Source organism: Chlorocebus sabaeus, chromosome 13, assembly GCF_047675955.1.
Source record: "Chlorocebus sabaeus isolate Y175 chromosome 13, mChlSab1.0.hap1, whole genome shotgun sequence".
In the NCBI taxonomy this organism is placed as follows: Eukaryota; Metazoa; Chordata; class Mammalia; order Primates; family Cercopithecidae; genus Chlorocebus; species Chlorocebus sabaeus.
Window position 1 is genome coordinate 63,793,547 of NC_132916.1, and position 27,602 is coordinate 63,821,148.

General features: G+C 39.1%; 1 protein-coding gene across 1 annotated transcript in view; it reads right to left on the reverse strand.

Annotated features, from left to right (window-relative positions):
• The window catches only part of TXLNB (taxilin beta), a 49,209-nt gene that overhangs the window by 16,542 nt on the left and 5,065 nt on the right, over positions 1-27,602 (reverse strand). Inside the window, exons 3-6 of the mRNA XM_008006846.3 lie at positions 18,616-18,707; positions 11,287-11,457; positions 3,370-3,564; positions 1,137-1,256 (exon numbers count right to left, since the gene is read on the reverse strand). Of these exons, the coding sequence (XP_008005037.2) occupies positions 1,137-1,256; positions 3,370-3,564; positions 11,287-11,457; positions 18,616-18,707 (578 nt within the window). The remainder of the gene's footprint in view (positions 1-1,136; positions 1,257-3,369; positions 3,565-11,286; positions 11,458-18,615; positions 18,708-27,602) is intronic.

The following is a 27,602-nucleotide window of genomic DNA, read 5'->3' on the forward strand; positions in this document are numbered from 1 at the left end:
TTCTTGCTCTTTTGTCCCTCTGCAGTCTATTTTCCGTCCAGGAGCCAAATTAATCTTAGCAGATGCAGAGTAGATCATGCCATCACTTCCTTTGCAGAAGTACCCAGTACTTTCCCATTGTATTTAGAATGAAATCCAAATGACTTTTTAAGCCCTACAAAGCTACCCAGTTTGGCCCCTGCTTACCTCTCCAGCTTCATTTTGAACTTTTCCCCCATGCTCTTGCTTCCCTGACCTTTCCCTGTTTCTGGAGCACACCAAACTGGCTCCAGCATTAGGGCGTTTGTTGCTGCTGCAGATGCTGGAGACGATGCTCCAAGTGGCAGCTCCTCATCGGGCAGGGCTTAGCTCAATCAAGCATTCTTCCCTCCAGGAGGCCTTCCTGGTCACTCAATCTAAAGTACGTCCCCTTCTTGGGCCCCTTCTCAGTTTCTCTTTATTTCCTTAGTAGCAGTGATTATTGTCTGTAATGACCCTTCCTTGTTTGCTTGTCTATTGCCTGTCTTTTTCCAGTTAAACTCTGATCTCCATAGTGGGAGATGGCCCTTTTCTGTCTTGTTCACGGCTATGTCCCAGCACCTAACACAGTGCTTAGCAGATAACAGGCACTTGAAAAATATGTGTGGAATGGATGAATGACGATTTTATGTAGAAAGTAGTGTAGATACAGTGCCTCAGACTGGGCTGGCTAATTTAGTTCTCCATAGAAGTTGGGGCTCTTTCTCCATCAGTCTAGTGCTCTTTGACCATTATAAAAACAACTTGCAGCCGGGCGCGGTGGCTCACGCCTGTAATCCCAGCACTTTGGGAGGCCGATGGGGGTGGATCACCTGAGGTCAGGAGTTCGAGACCAGCCTGGCCAACAGGGTGAAACCATGTCTCTGCTAAAAATACAGAAAAAGTAGCCGGGCATGGTAGTGGGCGCCTGTAATCCCAGCTACTTGGGAGGCTGAGGCAGGAGAATCGCCGGAACCTGGGAGGCAGAGGTTGCAGTGGGCCGAGATCGCACCACTGCATTCTAGCCTGAACGACAGAGACTCTGTCTCAAATAAATAAATAAATACAAAATAACTTGCTCAGAGTGTCTCTGACACTGAGTTGGAGCAGATATGCAGAATGACTAAAATGATAAGTACATATTCCTTTTCTCGTTTGTGTCGCTCCTCTGCTTCCTTCATCATTTCTTGGGCCTGCTCAAGCTTTGCATCCACCAGCTTCTGCTGCAGTTCTCTGTGTTTAAATATTTTGTCCAGATGCTAAGAAAAATAAAGTATACATAGAAAGTTTGGTTTATTATTGGTGCTTAAAAATGCAAAATAAAATAATTCACATTAATATACATTCTCCAGGTTTTAAGATGTAAAAGAAGAGAGGGATAAATGCATTGGCATCACTTACAGCTTTATGCTAAAGCTGTAAATTGGTGAACCACGCCCACCCCCAACTTTGCACCACACACACAAAGGTAGCTACAAAAGGTAGAGGCACCAGAGTTCAGCAGTGTCAACACCAAAAGATGCATACAATATTTTTCTACATTTGGTAACTATTAGATATGATGCTATTTATTATGTTAGACAGCGCAGACAATCATCTATCAGTATACAATATACAGGGGCTGCAGTTGTACTATTTGGTATTTTGGCTCTTTCTGTGAATATAAAACCACTTTTAATCACAACATTAGTGCAATCTATCATGATGAATTCTCTGCATTCTTGCCTCTGGCGTTGTGAGAAAGTCTTGGGGTGCCAGCATGTGGTCTGAGGTCTGGGAGTGAGGCCTGAGCCCCCCTGAATTCTACTCTTTTGCTCTGGTGGGGATGACAAGGCCAAGGGTCATAGAGAAATTGATTTGCAAATGTGCAGAGCTCGCCACACCTTTTGACCTCTGGACTAGTTTGGTGAAGAGAAACTTCCAACTCTACCTCAGTATGGATAACTTCCTGGTCACTAGGAGGTCCCATCAGAAACAGGACATGGAATTCTACCCTTGGGCTTTACTTAGGACCAGTCCCAGGAATATACAACTAGTACAGCAGCCCATTCCCATCTGAGATGTCTCTGAAGAGTATGGATATTTTGCTTTCACTCCTTCCTTTCTTCTTTAGTCTGAACCTCCACTCTGGAGCAGGATTGATCCTCGTGACAAGATAAAATGGTAGCATGGCATTTTGGCTTACTGTGAGGAGTTTCTTGATTTACCTAACCACTGCGACCATATGCTGTTGGCTCAGTTTTGTGCTTGATAAAATCTTAGCATGTTGCCAACAGAGCCGCTTTGACTACGTTATGTTACATTTTAAAGCAGAGATTTAAAATTTGGGTGGGATAGGGAACAGAATATGATGTATCAAAATCCTGAGAGGGTATCTGGAATCTTAAAAACATATTAAATATTAAAATATAATTTGGTGATAACAAAAGACGTTGATCATCCCTCTAATATAACCTATTCAAAGTAAAAGGCTTTTGGCTCTTGTGACTGTGGGTAAGTGGTTTAATCTCTTAGCTTCTGCTTCCCATCTATAATATATTATTAACTAGCGCATAAGATTGTTGAGACAATTAAATGCCATATGGTATGTAAAGTTCAGCACTTAGCACATTGCCTGATACAAACTAAGCACTGAATAAATGACATCATTATTATCACAATGATTACATTATTAATACTATTATTGGCCTAGTAGGGTACAGACTCTTTTTTTTTTTTTTTTGAGATGGAATCTCACACTGTCTCCTGGGCTGAAGTGCAGTGGCGTGATCTCAGCTCACTGCAACCTCCACCTCCCAGGTTCAAGCGATTCTCCTGCCTCAGCCTCTTGAGTAGCTGGGATTACAGGCACCCACCACCATGCCCAGCTAATTTTTTTGTATTTTCAGTAGAGACAGGGTTTCACTATGTTGGCCAGGCTGGTCAACTCCTGACCTCTTGATCCGCCTGCCTCGGGCTCCCAAAGTGTTGGGATTACTAGTCATGAGCCACCATGCCCGGCCAGAATACAGACTCTTAATTTAGATGACATGGCAATTCTTAAGGAGTGCGTGAGTTATTTCTGGCTATACAGAGAGGATTTTTAAAAGGCTGAGAAATATTATTTTCAAGGAAAACTGTGCCCACAGCCTATCACTTTCTATTTATTGCCTTTACTTTGCAATGATGCCAGTTTTGAAGAAATCCCATATGACTTTCAGTCAGGTATTTTGTAAGACCATCTGTCTTCATTTTGGCTAGTCAAGGAAATCCAATCCTAAATATGAATCTGTTGAGAGGGCTGGCTGTAACTGTCTTATTAACCAAGTTCCCACCTTGACCACCCAGATCCGGATCTATGTACTGTTCTAAGTTGTTTGATGTGGTTCTCACCTCCTCTCTGAGCTCATACTGATCAATGATGCTTTTCAGCTTTTCTGCAAGCTCTGTGTTCTCCTGACAGAGCTTCATATTTCGCTCACTCTGCTGCTCAATCTGGCCCTGGATGTCCGTGAGGGTACTCTGGAAATGGCTTGTGATTTCCTTCCTTTTCTCTTCTTCCTCACGTGCCCGCTGAAGCGCCTCTTCCTGTGAATAAAAAGCAAAACATTTTGTTTAAATGCACCCCGGGTTTATAGAACTCAGGATTAGGTCACCCAAAGGAGATGAGTGTGCAGAGTAGGTGGGATGTTTTTTTTTTCAGTTCTCTAGAGCTAAAGCTGCTCAGCCCCAAAATAAATGGATGAGTAAAGGTTTCAGCTGTGAGTACACAGTTACTCAGAACAGGTGCTATGAAGGCCTTGAATTTGTAGTCAGTGATGAATAGACTTGTTTTAAAGATGACGGGTCTCTTGCTGAGTGAATGAACTGCAGCGATTTCTAACAAACACACAGTCACACAGTTTTGATCTCTTGGCTGTAGCCTGAAAAAAAGGCCCCTTGAGTTGACTGATTGATGAGACAGATCATGTGTTTCTCTGGTTTGGTAAAGGCAGAACAATAGATCTTACATTTCCCTATAAAAACCATGGCATATTAACCACATAATTGTATTACCAAGTTTTGTAAATATAAGTGATCACAATAAAAATTTTCTCTTTGTGAGAAAAAACTTTCATCAAAGAGCTTTAAAAAAGGAAACTAAGATAGCATAGCTCAATTACAGCCATTCAAGAATATAAAAGGGAATCTTTCCAAATATGCTGGATATTATTTTGTTTTTGAAAGAACAATCATTAAATGTGTCACATAGGGTAATTAAAATGTTCAATGTAAATTTTGAATCTGAAAGCAATATTAAGTTTCAAATCTTCTTTAACTCTAAAGTGAAACATCTAATTTTCCTTCTTCCGCTTTGTTAACATTGAAGAATTGCAAATTAACTTTTATATCATTTCTGTTCTCTTTTCTCCTAAATCAAAACTCTCCATTCATTGCTAGCCACTGACAATGAGCTCCAATTTCCTCCATATCTATATTGAGAAGTGCTTTGTGATTGTTATTCTTTTCGAATAAAAGGGTTTAATCTTGCTACATCCTACCAAAGATAGAGACATTTACGTGGCTGACAAATGATACAGACATTTTAGGATTCTTTTCAGTTCTGATTGTTAATGTGAAAGCTTGCTTCGTTGTTGGCAAGTAAAATTATACTGCATTTGATTGCCTACCAAGTTCAAATTATGTAACAGGATTTTTTAAAAGAAATAATAATTTTTAACAGAAGTAATTGTACAGATCTTTATCATAACAAAATAATGTGATCAAAATAAAAACTGATGCTGAAAATATATGCTCTGAAAATATTTTATCATTAGGTTTCTTCTTTCCTCTACAATAATAACACAATTCCTAACTCTAATGTGACTCCTGATATCAAAATCATAATTTATTCATGTTACAAACCTTTATTAAGCAACAACTTCTTAGGGGTATTGAAGATATCTGTACTTCCTAAACTGAAGAAATAAACTATCTGAGATATTATTTCCCTAAACTTTGTATACTAACACTTACTATATGTGTTTCGCTAAAAATAATTATAGCTACCAGTTAACAGCAATTAAATATATGTATGATTGTGATTGTTTCCACATTGGTCCTGATTAGCTTAAAAGTCAGCAAGTTTGGAATCAGAACTACACACCATGATTTGAATGCCATTTGTATTTATAAATATTCCATGAATGAATAAATGAACCACCCCATGCGAGTCTGAAGTTTTTTTTTTGTTTTGTTTTGTTTTTTTTTATTGGGAACTGGTTATAGAAAGAAGGTACAGATGTTAGGATGGCACTAAATAAATGTCAAACAAAGAATCATAACCCCCAATCCTGGCCCAAAAGATGTCAATCCTGGTCCAAAAGATGTCATCTTGCATATATATATACACACACACACACACATATATATATGTGTGTGTGTGTGTGTATGTGTGTGTGTGTGTGTAAATATTTTCTTTTTCTTTTTCTTTTTTTTTTTGAGGTGAAGTCTCACTCTGTCACCCAGGCTGGAGTACAGTGGCACGATCTTGGCTCACTGCAACCTCCACCACCCGAGTTCAAGTGATTCTCCTGCCTCAGTCTCCTGAGTAGCTGGGATTACAGGTATGCATCACCAAGCCCAGCTAGTTTTTTTATTTTTAGTAGAGATGGGGTTTCACCATGTTGGTCAGGCTGGTCTCAAACTCCTGACCTCAGATGATCTGCCCACCTTGGCTTCCCAAAGTGCTGGGATTACGGGCGTTGAGCCACTGCACCCAACCTATGTTGTTTTTCAATGAGACAAAAAGAAATCTACCAAAATCTTAAAACATTTGAGTCCATTGTTAAAGGATTTTCAATCATTTGGACAGCATCTGAGATAAAATTATCTTTTCTTTATCAAATACATTATTCAAAGTCAAAATAATGTCAATAAAATTGAGGGATGAAGTCTGAGATCACAAAGGAAAAAACCTTGCAAGCATCATTGTGCATTTTACAACTGGTGCTGTGCCTGGCACATAATCCATAGGTATTCAGTAAATGTTTATTTAATGAATCAATGAATTATTAATATATGTACAGACATATGAGTAGCTTGGACTAGATCATTTCTACAGTCCTATCCACATTAAAATTCTGTGATATTCTGATAGCAAATGCTTCTCATTTCTTTAGGAAAATTATGCTCCCTGAGACACTCACCCCTCTCTTACTAGGCAGTTCTTTTTCAGTATAGTTTGAGGCTCAGATTTATCACTTCAAATATATGTATCATTTTGTTGAAACAAACCCATGTCTCAGACTTTCATCAATCCTTTCTTAAGTTATCCTAAATTGTGAGGTTCTGTGTGTGTGTGTGTTTGACTCATTGAAGGAGCGGTTTTAATAATGAAAAGTAAAAGCTAAAATTTGTGATGGTAGAAATACCTAGTTATACATTGTCTTTCTATATCTTCTGAAGCTCCCAGCACATGGATTTTAGATTTAGGTATACTTAAGCTGTTTCACTAGTATGGCCAAGGAAGCTCATATCAAGTTGACCCTTCTGCAAATAACAACTATAAACTCTGGATGAAATGCAAGAAACAATGATGACACCAGAGAGTAAACAAAATCAGACAGACTCTGGAGGGAAGTTGGCACTTGTACATGAGTTTCCTATTTTTTTACAGCTTTTAGCTTGAGAGAAATCTGCAGTTGGCAGGAGTATGAGGTGGGCAAAATTCTCATATAAAACATACCATCTTCCATATTGGAAGAATAAGAATACAGAGTTCTGGACAACTAGAGTCCCTCAACAGTGAGGGGGAGATCACCCCAAAAAAGAGAGAGTCAGAGAAATAGAGCCCAGATCCTGTGAATAAACTTTACACAAATCTGACTGGCCTTGAGCCACATGTGTACAAAGCCGTCTAGCTAAGTAAAAAAGAACTGAACTGAGATTTCAGCTGCTGCTCAAGAGACAAAGTTTATGGTTTGAATCTAACCAAATTAATTGTCTGCTTAAAAAAATAAAAAGTATTCAGCGTATAGTAGAATCCAGATTCTCCACAACATAATAATCACAACATCCAGGATCCAATAGACAATGGCTTGACATATGAAGAATCAAGAAAATGTGATCTATTCTCAAAAGAAAAGACAAGTAGAGGAGGCCTGTTCTACAATGCTGCAAATGTGGAATTAGCAGACAAGTATTTAAAAACAGGTATTATAACTATGGTCAGTGATGTAAAGGAAAATATTATCTCAATGAATGAAAAGGTAGAAAATCTCAGGTGAGAGATTATGTATAAAAAAAGAACCAAATGGAAATTCTGAAATTAAAAATTGCAAAATCTGAAATGTAAACATCACTGGATGGATTTAGAGCAGAACAAAAATAAGAAAGAAAAGAATCACTGAATGTGAAGATAGCCCAATCAAAATAAGGTAATCTAAAAATAAAAGAGAAAAAGTATTGGTGAAGAATGTGAAGATTGACTCGAAGGCCTGTAGGACAATATCAAAAGGTCTAATACACATAGAGTTAGAATCTTAGAAGGAAAGAAGATGGAGAGAAAATGGAGCAGAAAAACTATTCGGAGAAATAATGGCTGAAAAAAATTAAAATTTGGTAAAAGACATATAATTACAGATACAAAAAAGCTTAGCAAATACCAAGTAGGGATACATACGAAAAAAACCACTCCTGGCCATAAAGCAGTAAAAGTTCTGAAAGTCAAAGATCAATACAAAGGCCTTGAAAAGGGCAGAGAAAAAGGACATAACACATGTGGAGGAACAATAATTTAAATGATTGTTGATTTTCATGAAAAATTTCAAAAGCCAGTATAGTGGAACATTTATATAAGGCTAAAAGGAAAAAAAACCCACGAATAGGTTCTCTCAATGCAGAATTCTATATCCAATGAATTTAGCCTTCAATTTAAAAAAATAAAGATGTTTTAAAGATAAAAGACAACTAAGAGAATTGATTACCAGATTTGTACTGTAAGAAATACTAAAAGAAGTACTTCAGGCTGAGGGACATGACATCAGACAGAAATGTGAAGCTACAGAATGAATAAAAAGTATCAGGAATGATAAACATCTGGGTAGATAAAAGGGATAGTTTTGTCTTTAAGAAGAAATACATATTATCGTTTAAAGTAAAAATTATAACAATGTCTCATCGGCTTTACAAAAGTATGTAAATATAATACATATAATGATGATAGCTTAAAGGCTGAGGGAGTAAATTAATCTATTTAGTTGCAGTGTTTCTATGTGTTATGTGAAGTAATACAACATTAACTCCAGGACGACTATGAACAATTAAGAATGTATATTGTAATCACAGAGTAACTACTAAAGATAATGCATAGTGTTATAATTTTAAAATACAAGAGATAAATTAAAATGTAATTTTAAAATATTCAAATAATCCAAAGGAAGGCAGGAAAAGAACAAGAGAAACAAAGTAGAGGTGACAAATAATAAACAAATAATAAAATGGCACACACATATCAAACCACATCAATACGTACATTATAGGTTAATGGACTAGTCCTGCAATTAAAAGGCAGATACTGTAGGAATGAAAAGAAGTAAGATCCAGCTATATGCTATCTTGAAAGGATGCACTTTAAATATAAAGACCCAGGCTGAAAGTGAATGGATGAAAAGAGATACACCAGGCAAACAATAAGAGTAAGAAAACTAGAGTGGCTAAATTGATATCAGATAATGTAGACACCAAGACAAAGATTATTACTGGCCTGGCGTGGTGGCTCACACCTGTAATCCCAACACTTTGGGAGGCCGAGGTCAGTGGATCATGAGGTCAGGAGTTCAAGGCCAGCCTGGCCAAGATGGTGAAACCCCATCTCTACTAAAAATACAAAAATTAGCTGGGCATGGTGGCAGGTGCCTGTAATTCCAGCTACTTGAGAGGCTAATGCAGAGAATTGCTTGAACCAGGGAGTTGGAGCTTGCAGTGAGCCGAGATTGTGCCACTGCATTCCAGCCTGGGCGACAGAGCAAGACTCCGTCTCACCAAAAAAAAAAAAAAAAAAAAAAAAAATTAGTAATGGACATTTCATAACGGTAAAATCACCAATAGGACATAATAATCATAAATGTATATACACCTAATATTAATGCTTCAAAGTACATAAAGCAGAAATTGGCCTAATTAAAATAAGCAGACAATTCCACAATTATATGAGGTTTTAAACTCTCATTTCTTAGCAACTGATAGATAAAAAAATTCAAAAAAACCAAAAATGATTTAAAGCTAATTGTTACTTATGGAACACTACACCCACCATCTGAAAAACATTCTTTCAAAGTACATATGCTATCAAGATACAGCATGTATGATAGGCTATAAAAATTAAATAACACTTCTAAATAATCCCTGGGTCAAAGAAAAAATTAGAAAATTTGAAAATATTTTGAATTTGAATTCTGATTTTGACATTTAAAATATACTTAACCTTGGACAACTGATCGGGATTGCTGAGTGTCAGTTTCTTCTTCAATAAAGTGGAGATATTAACCTTCACTGGGTTATCGTGAAGATGAAATAATGTATGTAAAGCACTTAGATAACTTCTGGCATAATAATGATACTTAATGTCGTTGTTCATAATGAGAAGCCATGACTGAGGGTATATGGGCACACTTACAGGGTCTCCTGCTACTTTGATCATTCTGTCTTTGTTTTTTTTTTTGGTGGAGAAGGGTCTCTAACCAGCTGGATGGTATTAATAAGATCTCTCTCTCTCTTTTTTTTTTTTTTTCTGAGACATCGCTCTGTCATGCAGTTTGGAGTGTAGTGGCACAATCATAGCATACTGCAGGCTCTAACTTCTGGGCTCAAATGATCCTCCTGCTTCAGCCTCCCAGGTAGCTGGCACTGCAGGAATGTGCCACATTCAGCTGATTTTCTTGATTTTTGGTAGAGACAATGTCTCACTATCATAAATGTTGCCCAGGCTGGTCTCAAATTCCCAAGCTCAAGTGATCCTCCCACCTTGGCCTTCCAAAATGCTAGGATTATGGATGTGACCCGCTGTGACCAGCTGATCATTCTGTCTTTCAATACTACCCAAGAAGACCATGCTGTATCATTCTACTCTTTATATTTCTTTGTTGATAAATGATCCCGCCCTATCTGATTTAATTTTTATGTCCTTACTGTGTAACATTACTGAGAGACAGTGGATTTACGTAGACACACAAGAGATTTATGCATCCTTTGAATCCAAATCTTGAGTTGAGGACAATGCTTCCATCCTCAGGCCCCCATTCAGCCTGGGTGTCTGTCTTCAGTACCACTGTTGACAAGACGCCAGTAGCCCATCTCCTAAAACTTGCAATTTGAGACTTCGACTTCATCACGCTGGTTCTCCATTTCCCAGATATCAAAAAGCAATTTGGAAAATGAGGAACCATGATTATCTTCTATTTTTTTCCCCTAACTCAATTGTACAAATTCAGCAATGATTTTCATGTACTCTGTTTCTTGAAGTATCTCTTTTTAAATGCTTATAATAATAACTACCTCACGGGAAACTTGGTGTCTAATTAATTATTGTTTGTCAAAAGCTTTAGGATCTTCAGCTGGAAAGGGGATTGGGGAAGCACACAGTGTCATCTTGGAGAGCTCTGCATCTTGCTATATTGAATGGCGCTAGTGTCTCTGTGTAATCAAATTGACCACACTGCTAGGGCTTACGCTGTAATTAAAGAAACCCGCGCAGACCCAATGAAGTGATCAGTCTATTATTTTTAGATTGAATAATTAAGCCTGAAGAGCTTCAGTGCTTTTTCCAATAGCTTCCTTTTTTTCAGATGACTATCGACATTTTGGTTCTCAATCTCATTTCATTGTGTCAATTCGGTGTGTGTCCATTTATCTCATGTCATGCAGAATTCATTATAATACCAAAAATGCTGAATCTTTACAAATGTATTTTTTAAAAAGAACTAAGGCCTACCTTAGAAACAAACTCAACATAATAAAAAAGTAAGGGGAATGGTATGTATTTTATTAAGGACATGCACTGTGTCAGGTACTATGTGGGTACCTTACATATTCAACTTCATCTAATCTTTTCCCAGCCACACAGTGAAGCTGGTCTAATCTCCATTTTATGGATGAAGAAAGTAGCTCAAGGAGGTAAAATTATTTAAGGATACCAGCAAGAAAGGGGCAGAGGCAGTATTTGAACCTGAGCCTCTCTGATTCTAAAATTCACACTCTTTCCACGAGTAGCAGAGGCCTGTCTCTGTGCCCATTCAAGAAAGTATGTTATTCTGAGCCATTGGGACATACCTTGAGAGTCTTGTTGTGTCTCTGCAGCTCCCGGCACAGACTCTCCAATTTGCTTCGAGCGAGGATAGCTCTGCTGTGTTCACCTTGTAACTGGTCCTTTTCTTTTTGAATTTGTACCTGTTTCTTTTGGAGGAGCTTTAACTTCTTTTGCTCAGTACGATGTTCATCCAGCTGTACACATGGAGATACAAACATGAAAGAAAATGGCAGGGATCTCCTTGGAGTCGACAGAAAAAAAGCAAACCTAAAGATTACTCTATGGTTGTTTGGAAACATTCTTTGCTATTATCTCTTCCTCTGGAAGTAAATGAAATTCATAAGTGTCACCTTTGTAGTACTTGAAGGTATAGCTTTCAGAGCACAGCATTGATAGGTTTTTCATTATTATTAGTCTCTTTTTACTTTGATCTATTTTTGGATGGTCTAGAAATATTTTTCCTGAGTCTATCTAACCAATATTGAATAGCCAGACAAAATCGAAAGGCATGCCTTGGAATCTGTAAACTGCCAGAGTTCATGACGACGCCTTGCATTGAGGCAGTGATCAACAGTCTGTCTGCCTGGGTTGCATTTAGTTCGCGTAGTTCTTCCTTGAAACAAGCTTCTAGCACTATTTTTAAAAATAGGAAAGAGAAATGCAGCCTTCTGGTAAACAGAAGATGAAGTCCTCTTCTTTATAATTTTGGGCTCTGAGTGTGGATTGTTTGTGTGTGGGAAAGGAGAAGAGAAAGTATCCTTCCACTACCTAAGTATTGACGGGTTTTCACCAAACCATCAGAAATAGCTACTGCATGATTCAACAGCATGAATAGCAAATATCTGTAACATGCCTTGCTGCTCCCCACCCACACCCGCCCTGTGCTTATAACAAATAGATCATTCTGCTGGTTTCTGCTGAGTCCAGGTGAACTCTTCTCGTGTTCCTCCAGCAGCCACGAATGCCGTGGAACATGAAATCAACTTACTACTGTCCTTTCCATCTTGGATGCTGAAGTTCTAGGATAAGATTGTCAGTAAAATGCAGGAAGCCCCGTTAAATTTAAATTTCAAATAAACAAGAAATAATTTTTAGCATAGGTTTTAATATATTCCAAATATTGCATGAGACATATTTTTGCCAAAAAGTTATTTGTTTATCTGAAATGTAAACTTAACTGAGTGTAATGTATGTTTATTTGTTACATCTGGCAACATTATTATGGAGTTCTAGACCTGGTGTGGGGAGCATAGGGATAAACCTCAGAAGCCTCCAGAGAGAGATCAGTGGACTCTAGGAGTGTCGATCTCAGACTGACCATCGCTGGGGCCACATTCAAGCAGCAGCCGTTTGTCCAGAGCCATTTCCTCCACTGGCCTTAGCTCCTGTAGTGCCCAGATGGTGATGAAGTCAGGTAAGTACTAGTCCTAATAACGACTTTGTTGATGAACAGAAAGGAAAAGCCCTGGTTCTTCTGGACCTCAGGTGTTCTGGTGCCTCACAGAGCCTAATGCAAATGGATACAGATGCCACATGAGCTCTGACACGTGCCTCAGTTTTCCCATTTTAAAAAAGCCATTGGGGCCAGGCGTGGTGGCTCATGCCTGTAATCCCAGCACTTTGGGATGCGAGGCAGGCAGATCATGAGGTCAGGAGATCAAGATCATCCTGGCCAACATGGTGAAACCCCATCTCTACTAAAAATACAAAAATTAGCCAGGCGTGGCGGCACACACCTGTAATCCCAGCCACTTGGGAGGCTGAGGCAGGAGAATTGCTTGAACCAGGGAGATGGAGGTTGTAGTAAGTCGAGATTGCGCCACTGCACTCCAGCCTGGGTGACAGAGCAAGACTCCATCTCAAAAAATAATAATAATAAATAACAAATAAAAAGCAGTTATTCTTTCTGAGCGAGATGAACACCTGTCACACTTTCTTCAGTTCACATTTTATTTCTTTCCTCTCTCCCTCCTGCCACCCTAAAATAAGCATTTTAAACCCTTGCCAGATAAAACTAAGGCTATGTATATATGATATTCTATCTTCAAACTTACGTGCAATTTCTAGCTACTAGTGGAAATTAGCATTGTAAAAACAAGACCCATATTACTAAAAATATTGATTGAAATAGATATGCTCCTTGGAAAATAAATAATCTGTTATTTCTCATGCTAAGCTTGCTCATAGATGTGATCCTTTCATTTTGCACCATAGTTATAAGATAGGCATGAAATTTCTTGCACATATATTTTGATTTTAAATGACTATTGTCCTTTCTTGAAATTTATATATTGTAGATTGGGCATGGTGGCTCATGCCTGTAATCCCAGCACTTTGGGAGGCTGAGGTGGGAGGATCACCTGAAGTCAGGAGGTCGAAACCAGCCTGGCCAACACGGTTAAACCTCGTCTCTGCTAAAAATACAAAGATTAGCCGGGCCTAGGGGCGGGCGCCTGTAATCCCAGCTAGTCGGGAGGCTGAGGCAGGAGAATCGCTTGAGCCTGGGAGGCGGAGGTTGCAGTGAGTTGAGATCGTGCCACTGCACTCCAGCCTGGGTGACAAGAGCAATACTCCATCTCAAAAAAAAAAAAAAAAACGAAATTTATATATTGTTATTATTCTTGCCATTCTGGTTTAGACTTTACTTTCTGAAGACGAAACCTATATCAGGGCTTCTGAACCCCAACACAAGTAACATATTGGGCCAGATAATTTTTTGTTGTTGGGGCTATCCTATGCCTTGTAAGTTGTTCAACACCATCCCTGGCCCCTACCTGCTATATGCCAGTAGCACTGCCCAATTGCAACACCCCAAAATATCTCCCGACAGACATACCTATTGTTGCCTGGTGGACAAAACTGTCCTTGTTTAGGGAACTCTGCACTGTGTGGCTTTATCTGAGTGTCAGGAGGAAGACGCCCTATAGGTGTTTCATAAGTTGAAAGAGAAATGATTTGTGCTTGCTCATTATCCATTTAATGTTTTATTTTTATTTTTAATTTTAATTTTTTTAGAGACAGAGTCTTGCTTAGTCACCCAGGCTGGAGTGGAGTGGCGCAATCACCGATAGTTCACTGAAGCCTCGAACACCTGGCTTCAGTCATCCTCCTGCCTCAGCCTCCTGAGTAGCTGGTACAACAGATGTGTGCCACCATGCCTAGCTAGTTTTTTTTGTAGAGACAGGTTCTCGCCATATTGTCCAGGCTGGTCTTGAGCTCCTGAGTTCAGGCAGTCTGCCTGCCTTGGCCTCCCAAAGTGCTGGGATTACAGGCACGGGCCACTGTGCTCAGTCTATTTTGTTTCTAATATTAATCAAGATAATACACCAGAACTTTCCTTTATATTTTAAAAAGTTTAAATTATTAACAAAGTAATTCAGCCAATATTCAAGTGATTTTTGGCATCAAAGACAATGAAAATACACATTCCCTGCCCTCTAGGTTCTTACTGCACAGCTTCAGTCAAATGCAGGCTTTGTGATTTTACTTAGGCATAGTTCTTCTGTACAATTGTAATAGGCATATAGAATGTCTGTCTGTAATTTCTCTTGTTTTATTTCTCTTTTATACTAAGTTAAAAAGTAAAATTATTGCTAAGTACTAAATTAAAATCCTATTACTGATGTTGTTTTAACTACATAAGAAATGAGGAAATTAAATGCAAAAAATATTTCTCCCAGGCCATTTCCCCATTTAGTCATGAAGTGTCCTTACTTATTAATGAGCTTATCTTTATTTATTAATGAATACAATGTCAGGTAATATTACAGGATTTAGACTCTGCAAGGATGAGTGAGCTAGAGTGGCAGTTTGATTCACAGCTTTGAATTTGATGATTTATTCCATGTGAACACTTATATTTCAGTCGTTTTCTATATTAATATCCAAATCAGTGAGCAAGGAAATAGGCTTTAGTCTCCACGTAAAAAATTGAAATTCCTCATAATTTTTCTTTTCTGAAAAGGAAATGTAATAGGTTTTTTGGGTCAATTTTCTCCTATTCATATTTTCTAGGATGACCTCTTGGGTTTGAAAGTTTATTACAAGAGATGATACAAATGCCAAAGTATAGCAAGTAAGGGTTGAATTGAATATGGTCTCTGGAAAAACAATCTCTTGTTTATTGGGGGTGACTGCTTTGCTAGGAGGATGAGTAGGTACAGGGAGTTCCCTGAGACCAGGATGAACAACACTGGCTCATGGAGAAAATATCGGTAAGTCTGGAAAAGTGATGCTTCCCTAATGTACTGCCGTGGGACTGCAGCACCATACATCACTTCCTGTATTAGTCTAGAATGCTGCCCAGTCCCCTCAAGTATAGAACATGGCACTGGAAATGAAACATGAATGGCCTTGGTATGCGTTGGTAAATTGAAGGGGCAAAGGAAAAACGACTCAGAAAATACTAAAAAGAGCAAGGATGGATAGGTGAGAATCACATGGAAATGTGAGAGTGGGGGCCAGATTTGGAGAGAAAATATTATTTTTGACACCTAACTTATGGTATTGAAATTCTTCATAGCCAGTGCAATACAAGTTGCAAGAAAATTGATACACTGATACTTGCTTTGTGAGTTTCTACTGCTCTTTTGGGAAGCAATATGGCCATAAAGTTTAAAAACCAGAAAGCACTCATCTTGTTTAATTTCGTAATCCTATTTCTGGAAATTTTTCTTAAAATCATAAAAAAGAAGAAAAACAAAGCTAATACATGATGATGTTCATTGCAGAAATATTTGGTAAAGCAAAATAGTGAGAGGAATTTAAATATCTTCAAATTATTGAATCAGTAGATACAGCCACTTAACGGAATATGATACAACCTTTATAAAAAATATTTATGAAGACTATATATTATATGGAAAAATGCCTGTCATGTACAAAACCAGACATCAACTTATATGTACCTTATGCCTGTAATTATAATTAAAAGCATCTCTGCATATACAGCAGAACAGGAAAAGAATACGCATAAAACAAAGTTTGTATTTTACATGAGGGATTAGAGGTATTTTTATTTTGTGTATTCACCACTATATATATTCATAATGTAGTTTGTATGTCTAAAAAAAATCTAAAAATATTGTTGGCAGAGTTAAGTAATCAGCCAGTCACTTAGAGTTTCAGAATTTTTCTGGATCTATTGCATAATAATTCAGCATAACAGGATGCATCAGGTAGAAGGACAGAAAGATTACAGGACTAGATTCAGAGTGAAAAACAAAGAAAACAAGTCACTCACTGAAGTGTACTCCATCTACAGGGATGAAAAGTTTGTGGGCCTGAAGCTTATTCAGTTTTGGAGGCCCTCTTAAAAAAAAATTAAAGAGAATTAGGCCCCAGGCCTCAAAGGGGTCCATGTAAGTGAGACGTCCTGAAGTTTAAGCTTCCTTAGCTGCAATGGTAAATCTACTATTGGGGGCAGTTCAACCTACTGTCTGGAGGAATTTTTTGCTATATGGAGTCTTAAGTTTCATTCTCCTGTCACTGTTTCTTCAAAAGAAATAACTGAAAGAACTTATATTTTGCCCCAAACTACTTTTTATTTGCAACTACATGATTTCATGCAATTCTTCTAAACAACAAGGACACAAAATAGACTTCTTTGTGTATAAATAACCTACATATGCCCCATATAGTACATGTTGAAAGTTGCTAGAACAGCTCTTCCACTCCTATAATGTTCTGGTATCCAACAGTGTTGGTGCGCAATATATAAATGCCAAGTCCAAGATTAAAAACTCAGGCAACTGACTTTTAAAAAGTTCCCCAAACTATGTCAATATATCTAAAATGCATATATATACATTTTAAGAAAGATTATTCTCAATAAGTTCTATAAAAATAAGTTCAATTGTTTGGTCCATCTAACTTCACTACTATTAGTATGAGCTTTCAGTCTACAGTAGGATTTATTTTACCTTTTTCTCAATGTGACACCAACACAATCAAAAGGAGCTAGTGAGGTGCTAACATGTGAGAATCAGCCCAGTGATTCTGGTCACAATACATTTCAGGGAGAGGAACCCATGTCGCTGGGATTGGGTGATACGGTTTATTTTCCCTCCCTGATTTGGATAACCAAATGGAACAGATAGAGATTCTGATGGGAATTCCTTCAAAAGAATTTTTGTAGAAGCAGAAATAAAGGAGAAGGTTACTGCCGAGCTTTATTAGAGAGGATGCCACATCTGAACTGTGGGTCTCATAGTCTGCAGGGTTAGCACACAGACCTCAGATGTTGGTCTTTACAATTCATTCTCAGATTGGCAGGTGTTTGTTTTTCCTTGAAACTAGAGGCACTGGGCTCACTAAGTCCTCCCCTTTTCTCCAACCAGCCAATTTTAGAGTTACTAGTGAGGAGACAGTCCACTTTGAGGATTCTCTGATGGTTGAGAGTAGCTTCCTTTGCTCCTAGGGGCCCCAATTTATTGAGAAGGCGGCTGCCTAGGAGCACTTAGAACAGGGTACAAAACAATTCACATGAAATGCTTTGCTATTGTAGGCAAGAGGGAGAAGAATGAGGATCAAAGATAATAAATACAGAAATGGACCAGACTAGAATGTGCCATGAACTGAAGGATGGCATGACTCAACCCCTTGCTGTCTTCCCTTTGTAGCTCTCAAAAATCCTAGGTAGGAGAACTGAGTGAAAGTTTGAAAATATGTTATCTATCTATCTGTCTATATTTATTTATGTATGTATTTATATTTAGAGACAGGGTCTTGCTGTCACTCAGGCTGGAGTGCAGTGGCACAATCATAGCTCATTGCAATCTCAAACTCCTGAGTTCAAGTAATCCTCCTGCCACACCCTCCTGAGAAGCTAGGACTACAGGTGCTCATCACCATGCCCAGCTAATTTAAAACACTGTAGAGATGGGGGCTCACTATGTTATCGAGGTTGGTCTTGAACTCCTGGCCTGGGGCAATCCTCCCACCTCGGCCTCCCAAAGTGTTGGATTACAGGTGTGAGCCACTGCACCTGGCCTGTTTATCTTTATATTGAGTATATTTCTATTTTATTACAAAACTGAAAAGAACTTTAAAATATCTACAAGTTTCAATCACATATACTTCAGTCTTCTAGCCCCAAAATTACACACATATTGGAGGTGGTGGTGGACACTCCAATTCTAGCCTCTTTCTTCCTCTTGCTGTTATTTCTCAAATTTTCTTTCCTTTTTTTTTTCCTTAAGAAATTCTTCTTTTATGAATTCTAGCTCAGGCTTGTTCAAAGGTACCAGCCATGGTCTTTATTTAATGAGGTGCCTGAAAAACTAAGTCTCCTTTTCTCAGCTCCAACTGGAGCCTGAATCTTTCTGAGAAAAGACGCTAATCAAAGATCTTACCAATTCAGCATACTTCTTGAATAAAAAATCGAACTTTTCTTCAGGTGTTTGCAACTTGTTCAGATTTTGCATTAGCAGGTTGGCTTCTTTGCCTTAAAAAAAAAAAAAAGACATGAAAAAAATAAGTGTTGAATTTACAGTCAGGTGATAAGGGCTGGAGTCTCACATTGACCACTTGCTAATTATTCCCCACTTTGGCCAAGCCATTCATCTTATCAGATGTAATTTTCTTTCCTATAGAAAGGATGACACCTACTTACAGAGTGAATGTTAGTTGGGAAGTTTATGAATGTGTGGCACAGTGTGAGGTTCATGGCAGACTCTCAATAAATGTTTGCTATAACAGAATCCCCCAGTTTTCATCACAAGAATCCATTCTTATTACTCCTCCCTGTATTCTTCAGAATCAAAAGATTTTATGCATCAAAAATACTGACTTTCTGAAAGACTACGTCACCCATTTTCCCATTTGAATTAACAAAAAGGAAGCAAAACAGCCAATCAAAATTTCTGACTAGTATGAAACAGCAACACGGAGTTGCTAGGATTCCAGCCAAAAGCAGAGAAGCTCGATGAAGTAGCCTGCCCATTTTTCCCCTGTGTTTTTCGTTCTTTTGGTAACTCTTTTCCCTCTTTTAGAGGGAACCAAGTTTCTCTTTTTTGTACATAAACCCATTCCTTGGGATTGGAGTGGGAATACCTCTGATCCTGTTTCCTACCAAACAGAATAAAATCATTATAGAAGGAAAACCAAGTGAAGACATGGAGGGCCTTTTCACAAGCCTTTTTGTGTCTCTGTGATAATGGACGCAGCCTTCTCTGGCCTTCCTTTCCTTTACCTAGGCCTTAATATCCGTTGGCAGTTTCATTTTGTTTCCAGTTGGAGCTTATGCTATATTAAAAAAAATTAACCCTGTTAAATAACAATGAACAGGTGGGGCATTTTTCCCATCCCTACCTATCTATGAAAACCACTCTGTTTAATCAGAGTAGAGTGGTCAAGCCACACAACAAAGTCCACACTTCCTGATATAAATCTGCTTAAGAAAATTAACAACTTGGTTGGGCGAGGTGGCTAACACCTGTAATCCCAGCACTTTGGGAGGCCGAGGCAGGCGTATCACGAGGTCAGGAGTTCGAGATCAGCCTGACCAACATGATGAAACCCCGTCTCTACTAAAAATACAAAACTTAGCCGGGCGTGGTGACGCGCACCTGTAATCCCAGCTACTCAGGAGGCTGAGGCAGGAGAATCATTTGAACCAGGGAGGCGGAAGTTGCAGTGAGCTGAGATCGTGCCACTGCACTCCAGCCTGGGTGACAGAGTGAGACTTCGTCTCAAAAAAAAAAAAAGAAAAGAAAATTAACAACTTTGACCTTTCCCCCAAGAACAGACATTTCCCCTTGGCTAGAGTACTTGCTTTCATCTTGGAGAGACATATATGTCGTGAAATTAGGGTTGCCAGATGAAATATAGGACATGGGGCACGCTTGTACTAAAAAATGAGTGGTGTTTACCTGAAATTCTAATTTTTCTGGACATCCTGTATTTTCCTTTGCTAAATCTGGCAACCTTACATGGAATCAAGGAATTTGATGTCTAGAAGGAATTTCAAAGAGCATCCAGGCTAATGGGTTAATTTCTTGGATTTTAGTATTTAAGGCCCAGAAAAGTCCAAAGTTACATGATTAGTGCTGGCAGAGCGAAGGCTTGAATCCAAGGCTTGTCTACTTGTTCTAAGTCACTCCACTCTCATGTGGAATTCTGATGCTAGAGAAACCTAGAGAAATAGGAAACCTTTTTTTTTTTTTTTTTTTTTGAAAAAATGACCTCATTTCCAACAGTTAGTTTGGTCTATCTTTGCCTAGTGAGTCAGTTCAGATTAGCCTAAGACAGGGGAAGGTGGGTGTGAGTAGGGTCCCTCCCAGCTCTCCAACTATGGCCTGTGGCATCTGCAGCTGATAATCACTGCTGCCTCGCCCCTGCCAGGCATGTGCTTTGGTTATCCCTCTACTGACAGGGATGGCTTTGTATTGGTCAGGCCATTCCTTCACCCTTGTCTTCAGTCCAGGGAAGGTGCCCACATAAAGACTACAATCCCAAGTTAGAGTGTCATCTATTAAAGTCAAGAGACTGTACCCTTGATCATTCTTGGCCCAGGATGCAACGCAGCATTTGGCCCATGGCAAGTGCTCAGTAAATGATGATAATAATAGAATAAAACAAAGCTGTCCAGGCGCGGTGGCTCACGCCTGTAATCCCAGCACTTTGGAAGGCTGACGTGGGCAGATCGTGAGGTCAGGAGATCGAGACTATCCTGGCCAACATGGTGAAACCCCATCTCTACTAAAATACAAAAAATTAGCTAGGCCCAGTGGTGGTGTGCGCCTGTAGTCCCAGCTACTAGGGAGCCTGAGGCAGGGGAATCACTTGAACCCAGGAAGCAGAAATTGCAGTGAGCCGAGATTGCACTGCACTCCATTGCAAACAAACAAACAAAACAAAACAAAAACAAAGCCAACTAGCTCAAACTCATATCATGGGAGTCAAATAAACAATGTCATGAAAACAACTTTTTGTGACCAACTAGAGGAAAAACAGGTCTTACTCTCACCTGTGATGTTTTACGTTTCCTGGGATACGGCTCAGTGTGTGTACTGAGATATAAAACCATTACATGTCTTGTTTGGGAGAGAGAGAAATGAGTGAGTCCAAAGGTTCTCGCTTTCTTCCCACATTAAGTATCTTCTCCCCTTTGGTTTTATTTTCTGTAACTGTGAGAAGAGGTTTCTTTTGTTTTTGTTTGTTTTGTTTTTTAACCTTCACACACTCACTGAGGTCTCTTTCTGCTCTAGTCTTTTTGCTAGAAGGTTAACATCCAGGTACATCAATATGCCTTCAAAAATTATTCCTCCCACCAACAAAAAATCCAGGAAACAGAATTTCTGTTTGTAAGTCTCACAGGAAAAGCACTAAAACTGGAAATTAAAAAAAAAAAAAATCCGGCCGGGCGCGGTGGCTCAAGCCTGTAATCCCAGGACTTTGGGAGGCCGAGACGGGCGGATCACGAGGCCAGGAGATCGAGACCATCCTGGCTAACACGGTGAAACCCTGTCTCTACTAAAAAATACAAAAAAAAACTAGCTGGGCGCGGTGGCGGGCACCTGTAGTCCCACCTACTCGGGAGGCTGAGGCAGGAGAATGGCGTGAACCCGGGAGGCGGAGCTTGTAGTGAACCGAGATCGTGTCACTGCGCTCCAGCCTGGGCGACAGAGCCAGACTCCGTCTCAAAAAAATTAAAAAAAAAAAAAATACATAAATCCAGGAAACTGGAGATGGGCATGTGCAGAATTCATAAATTTATGACATTACTGACCTCAGTTTTTAAACTTCCATTGGTGTTGTTGGACTAGGGTGCTATGTGGAGTAATCATGGAGGAGGGGAGTAGACAGAGACTTGCTCATCATCTACAAAAGGCTATCATTACATCTCCATGGAAATAGGGTCATTTGGTGACAGTGTCAAACACAAGAGGAAAAACTGACTTTATTCGGGGACGCTTTATCAGGAAGGAATCACCTGCCTTCTCCCTAATGTGTCCTTCCAAAGCAAGCTGCATTTCTTCCTCATGAAAGCTAGGAAGGCATGTGGGCATGCAGCCACCGCGCTGCGAAATACTCAGCGTGGTAGGAAGTCTACATGAAAGTGGAACCACCTGTGCAGTAGACACCACGCTGTCGCATATGGCTGTGGTCACTGGCACAATTTTATTGGAAGATGGAGAAATTATTTTTAATCAAAGAAACAAAAAACTGGCTGGGCGCGGTGGCTCATGCCTGTAATCCCAGCACTTTGGGAGGCTGAGGCGGGCAGATAACGAGTTAGGAGATCGAGACCATCCTCGCCAACATGGTGAAACCCCGTCTCTACTAAAAATACAAAAATTAGCTGGGTGTGGTGGCGCGTGCCTATAATCCCAGCTACTCTGGAGGCTGAGGCAGGAAAATCGCTTGAATCAGGGAGGCAGAGGTTGCAGTGAGCCGAGATTGCGCCACAGCAGACCAGCCTGGCACAGAGCGAGACTCTGTCTCAAAGAAAGAAAGAAAGAAAGAAAAGAAACAAAAGAAAGGAAGAAAAAGAAAGAAGGAAGGAAAGAAAGAAAGAGAAAGAGAGAGAGAGAAAAAAAAGAAAAAGAAAGAAAGAAAGAAAGAGAAAGAAAGAAAGAAAGACAAACCTGAAATTAAAGGCAACTAAGCCAGCTGAAGAAATGTGGACCAGGATTTTTCTGAAACTTTTAGCATAGTAATGATTGTTTATACTAAGTTTGGTGACAACTTATGCAGATTTAAAGTGTTCAAAACTATGCCTTTCCTCGCCGGGCACAGTGGCTCATACCTGTAATGCCAGCACTTTGGGAGGTCAAGGCGGGCAGATCACCAGAGATCAGGAGAACCAGCCTGGCCAATATCTAGTAAAACCCCGTCTCTACTAAAAAATACAAAAATTAGCTGGACCTGGTGGTGCACGCCTGTAGTCCCAGCTACTTGGGAAACTGAGGCAAGAGACTCGCTTGAACCCGAGAGGCAGAGGTTGCAGTGAGCTGAGATCGGCCACTCTACTTCAGGCTGGGGGACAGAGCGAGACTCTCTCTCTCAAAAACAAAAGTATGCTTTTTCTCTTCCAAAAATTTTTTTTTTAGAACTTTGGGGTTAAATTTGATTATGAATAGGTACTTGTGTACCTCTCTAACCACCTTCCTGATTTCCATGTATTGTGGCAGAAACTTAAAGCCAAAAAAGACTGTGAATGTCCCTCTTTCAAATGTTAGACCTAGATTCATATTTCACTGTTAGTTTTGTTATTCTTCTAATATGATATGATTTCTAAAAATAAGCATGAGATAAATAATTCCTGAGCATCTATAGATATCTTTTAAGGGAAGTAAAATTCATGTATGCAGAGGATAGGAAGGAAAGTATTATTAAATTCATACTGGACTAAGGATGGAAGACCTGGTTCCAGAACCGACTCTGCCATCAACTAGTTGAGTGATTTTTTTTTTTTTTTTTTTTTTTTTTTGTAGACTCTCAAACTCTCTGGCTTTAATTTCCCTGTCTATAAAATTAGTGGGTTGACTAAATGGATTCTGAGTTCAACCTTTAAGATTTGGTCATTTCACAACTAAAATAGCTTTCACCATTTTTAGCTTGATTTAGATAACAACAAAAGTAAAAGCAACATTGTTTGGATGGCATATTTGTTATCTTAGACTATTACAATCCACTTTTTAAATTTACACAGGTTCTCTTACTCCTCACTGTCACCATTCATTGTCAGGGTTTTCGTTCGCTTGTTTCATTTGGTTTTAAGGCTTCTAGCAGTTTCGAAAATACCACCTAGCCTGTGTTTTCTTATCAGATTTTGTTCCATTTGGCTGAGATTTTCTATCTCTTCTCTTTCAGTGGCCTTGTCAAATTTGTAGGGGAACTTTGGCCTCTCACTCAGTAGGAGAGCGGATCTGATCTGAAGTTCTTAATAGGTCAACTGATGATGTGCATACACTATTACCAATAACTAAAATAAAAATATTAGAAAAAAAACAGTAAAATATTCATCCATCCAATACCTACCTTGATCAGAAGAGAGTATTAATAATTTTTCTCAAGACTTTTCTCTCCCCTTCCATCTGCTTCTGTAAACTCTCCTCCCTGTCAAGGTCTGGTCTAGGTTCTAGCTTCTCTATGAATCTACTTGTCAAGTTTTGTCTCTGCTTATTCCTCTTTCCCTTGAATTTCTCTGGTCTTCTTACCATCTCCTTCAGAAAATTTAGTCTCCTTGAGAAAACACCATCTCCTTCAGAAAATATCAAAGCAGCAGGTTATTACTCTCTCAGAGAAACTAGAAATCAAGTTAAAACAGATGAAACAGACTGTCTGGGAGAGTGACCAGATAGTTCAAAGGAAGACTAGGGGCCGGGCACAGTGGCTCACGTCTGTAATCCTAGCACTTTGGGAGGGTGAGGTGGGCAGACCACTTGAGGTCAGGAGTTCGAGACCAGCCTGGCTAACATAGTGAAACCCCGTCTCTACTAAAAATATAAAAATTAGCCATGCATGGTGGCACATGGCTGTAATCCCAGCTACATGGGAGACTGAGGCAGGAGAATCGCTTGAACCTGGGAGGTGGAGGTTGCAGTGAGCTGAGATCGCACCACTGTACTCTAGCTTGGGCAACAGAGTGAGACTTTGTCTCAAAAAATAAAGGAAGACTATGTAAATGGATGTCTGAAGACATTTCAGAATACTGATGTCCAGTCAGGAGCCTCTCAGAAGGTACCACTGAAGCTCACTTGTAACTAGAAAGACAAAATTCATTAACTGAGCTGTAATACATGCTCCTTAGCCAATATGATGCTTGCTTCTGTACCACTTTGGTCCTACGATCACACAAGGTCCATCCCTTGCTTTATGACTAATCTCGCAATCACATCAACTAGATAAGTAACATTTTTTGGCGGACTCTGAAACTCCCTAGGCTTCAATTTCCCTGTCTATAAAATTAGTAGGTTGACTAGATGGATTCTGAGCTCAGAATAGCCCTATGAATGAACTTTGTTTTTCTCCTAGCCCACATAATGTTGTCAAAGAAGTGATAAATGGGAGATACCTCTGAGCCTGGAGGATACGAGTAGGAGAACGAAGCAGATACTTTAGATGTGAACACGGCATGGTGCTACATAATGGGAAATCTGTTTTCATTTCTTTCATTTCAGATGCCAAGGGGAAAGTGACTTAACCCCCAGAGAGATTTTTAAATATTCCCCAACTGCTCTGGTAAGTACTGCGTTTATTGTAGAATATGCAGCCTGAAAAGGAAAAATAAGTCCTGGGTGCTTGGGTTGTAGAGACATTTCCCAAATATTCAAGGTGTTATGGAAAAAAAAAAAAGGTTCTTGGCCAAGCGCAGTGGTTCATGCCTGTAATCCCAGCACTTTGGGAGGCTGAGGCAGGCGAATCACTTGAGGTCGGGAGTTTGAGACCAGCCTGACCAACATGGAGAAATCCCATCTCTACTAAAAATACAAAACTAGCCGGGCGTGGTGGCACATGCCTGTAATCCCAGCTACTTGGGAGGCTGAGGCAGGAGAATCGCTTGAACCTGGAGGGCAGAGGCTGCGGTGAGCCGAGATCACACCATTACACTCCAGCCTGGGCAACAAGAGTGAAACTCCATCTCAAAAAAAAAAAAAAAAAAAAAAAAAAAAAAAAAGTCTCTCACTGATCCAATAAGTCAGTAAGTTTTGGAAATGATGGAAACTATACCCATCACTAGTTTAGATTTTCATTGTGTATACAGTAAAGGTCAGAGAATTCTGGCAGTAAAGAAACTGTTTAACTTTATGAAATCTCAAGCATCTCAAAGTAGACACACTTTGGAAAATGTAGTAGAGAGTCAAAACATTTTAGCATCTCAAATGTGCCAATAAAGCAAATAGCATCTGATAAAGACGTCTTTGATCAAGTACATAAGCAAAAACTAAGAATATATCTTCAGATATGGGTTGAATGACTTATTATCTAAGAGGTCCAAATAGGTTATAAAAGGAGACCACAGCCAGACATTTATATTTGCTCCAAAAGAGTGAAGAAAACACTTTCTGAAGAATCAGAACCATTGCTTCCACAATCTGTTTGTGTCAAAATTACCCAGGGTGAACATTTCCCATGCTCTCCTAAAAATTTTCCTGTTCCTGGTCTTGCATTTATACTATATGACAATTAGCTTATGTGTCTTCTTTTTCCTCTCTACCTAGTGATCCTTGACTAAAGGCCATGACTTATTTATTTTTGTGCACCTAGCACAGTGCCTCATAAACACTAGGCATTAATAAATACTCATTGTACTCTAGAAACTAGAATGTGCACAGTCCTTGTAGGAGATGGAGTATAGCATGTTCAAAGAACTGAGAGACAAGATCAGGCTTCACTCCAGGCATACAAACTCCAAATATCTGTGTGTGGGGGCTCAGGAGCAGCATTTTTCACAAATTTTGCAATTGATTCTAATAAAGTTGGAAAACCATTAGTCTAGACAATAGCACAGTACCATTTAACTGAAAAGTAGCTAAGAAGGCTGCCAAAGCTACTTGCAAACAACTGAAAGTTTAAAATGGTGGTTGCAAGTTGAGGTTAGCCTAAAAATGTTGTTTTCATGCATGATGTAGCTAGCTGTTAAATAGTACAGTGTTTACAATAATATGCTAATGATGATGAGTGGGAAGGCACAAAAAGGTCATGAGCCCACACACACTCAATTAGAGTGGATACACCTAGATACTCTAATCCACAAGCATTGATTTTGGTCAAACACAGTCAGTTGGAATTTGGTAATTTGTAAATAGCGGCAGAATTAGAGAGTTGGATTTTTTAAAAACATCATCCTGATTATTTGGTAATTGTAAGATTAATGCAGATTATGAAATAACTCATGGAAGAGAGTAGAAATCCAAATTGGTTATTTTAGCTTTATCCCTATTTTCTTCATATCTTTCCCCTCAACAACACACACGCACACACCAATTCCTATGTAAAAGTTTTAGGGCGATTGAAAAATAACTTTTCTGGTTAGGAACACTTGGAAGTTGCTTACCTCTGGGATAAGGTTTTGTATATTGTCTTATGGAAACTTGAATAATGACTAGCTTTGCAAAGGGACGCATTTGAGATGTTTGGTCAGAGAAGAAAAAATTGCTCTGTAACACAGAGCAATTTTATTATGTTTTTCCATGTTCCAAAACACTAGAGTGATTCCAACCCTGCACTTTGGAACTTGAAGATACTTTAAAGTTATCATCTGGGTTCTTTTAATTTTATACTAGTTGGGTCAAGTATGCTATCTCAATGTGTCATTTAGCCCTTCTTGAAAGCACTGTAGCAATGGGTTTTAGCATCATAGTGATATCTGTAGGAAAACAGCCCATTGCAT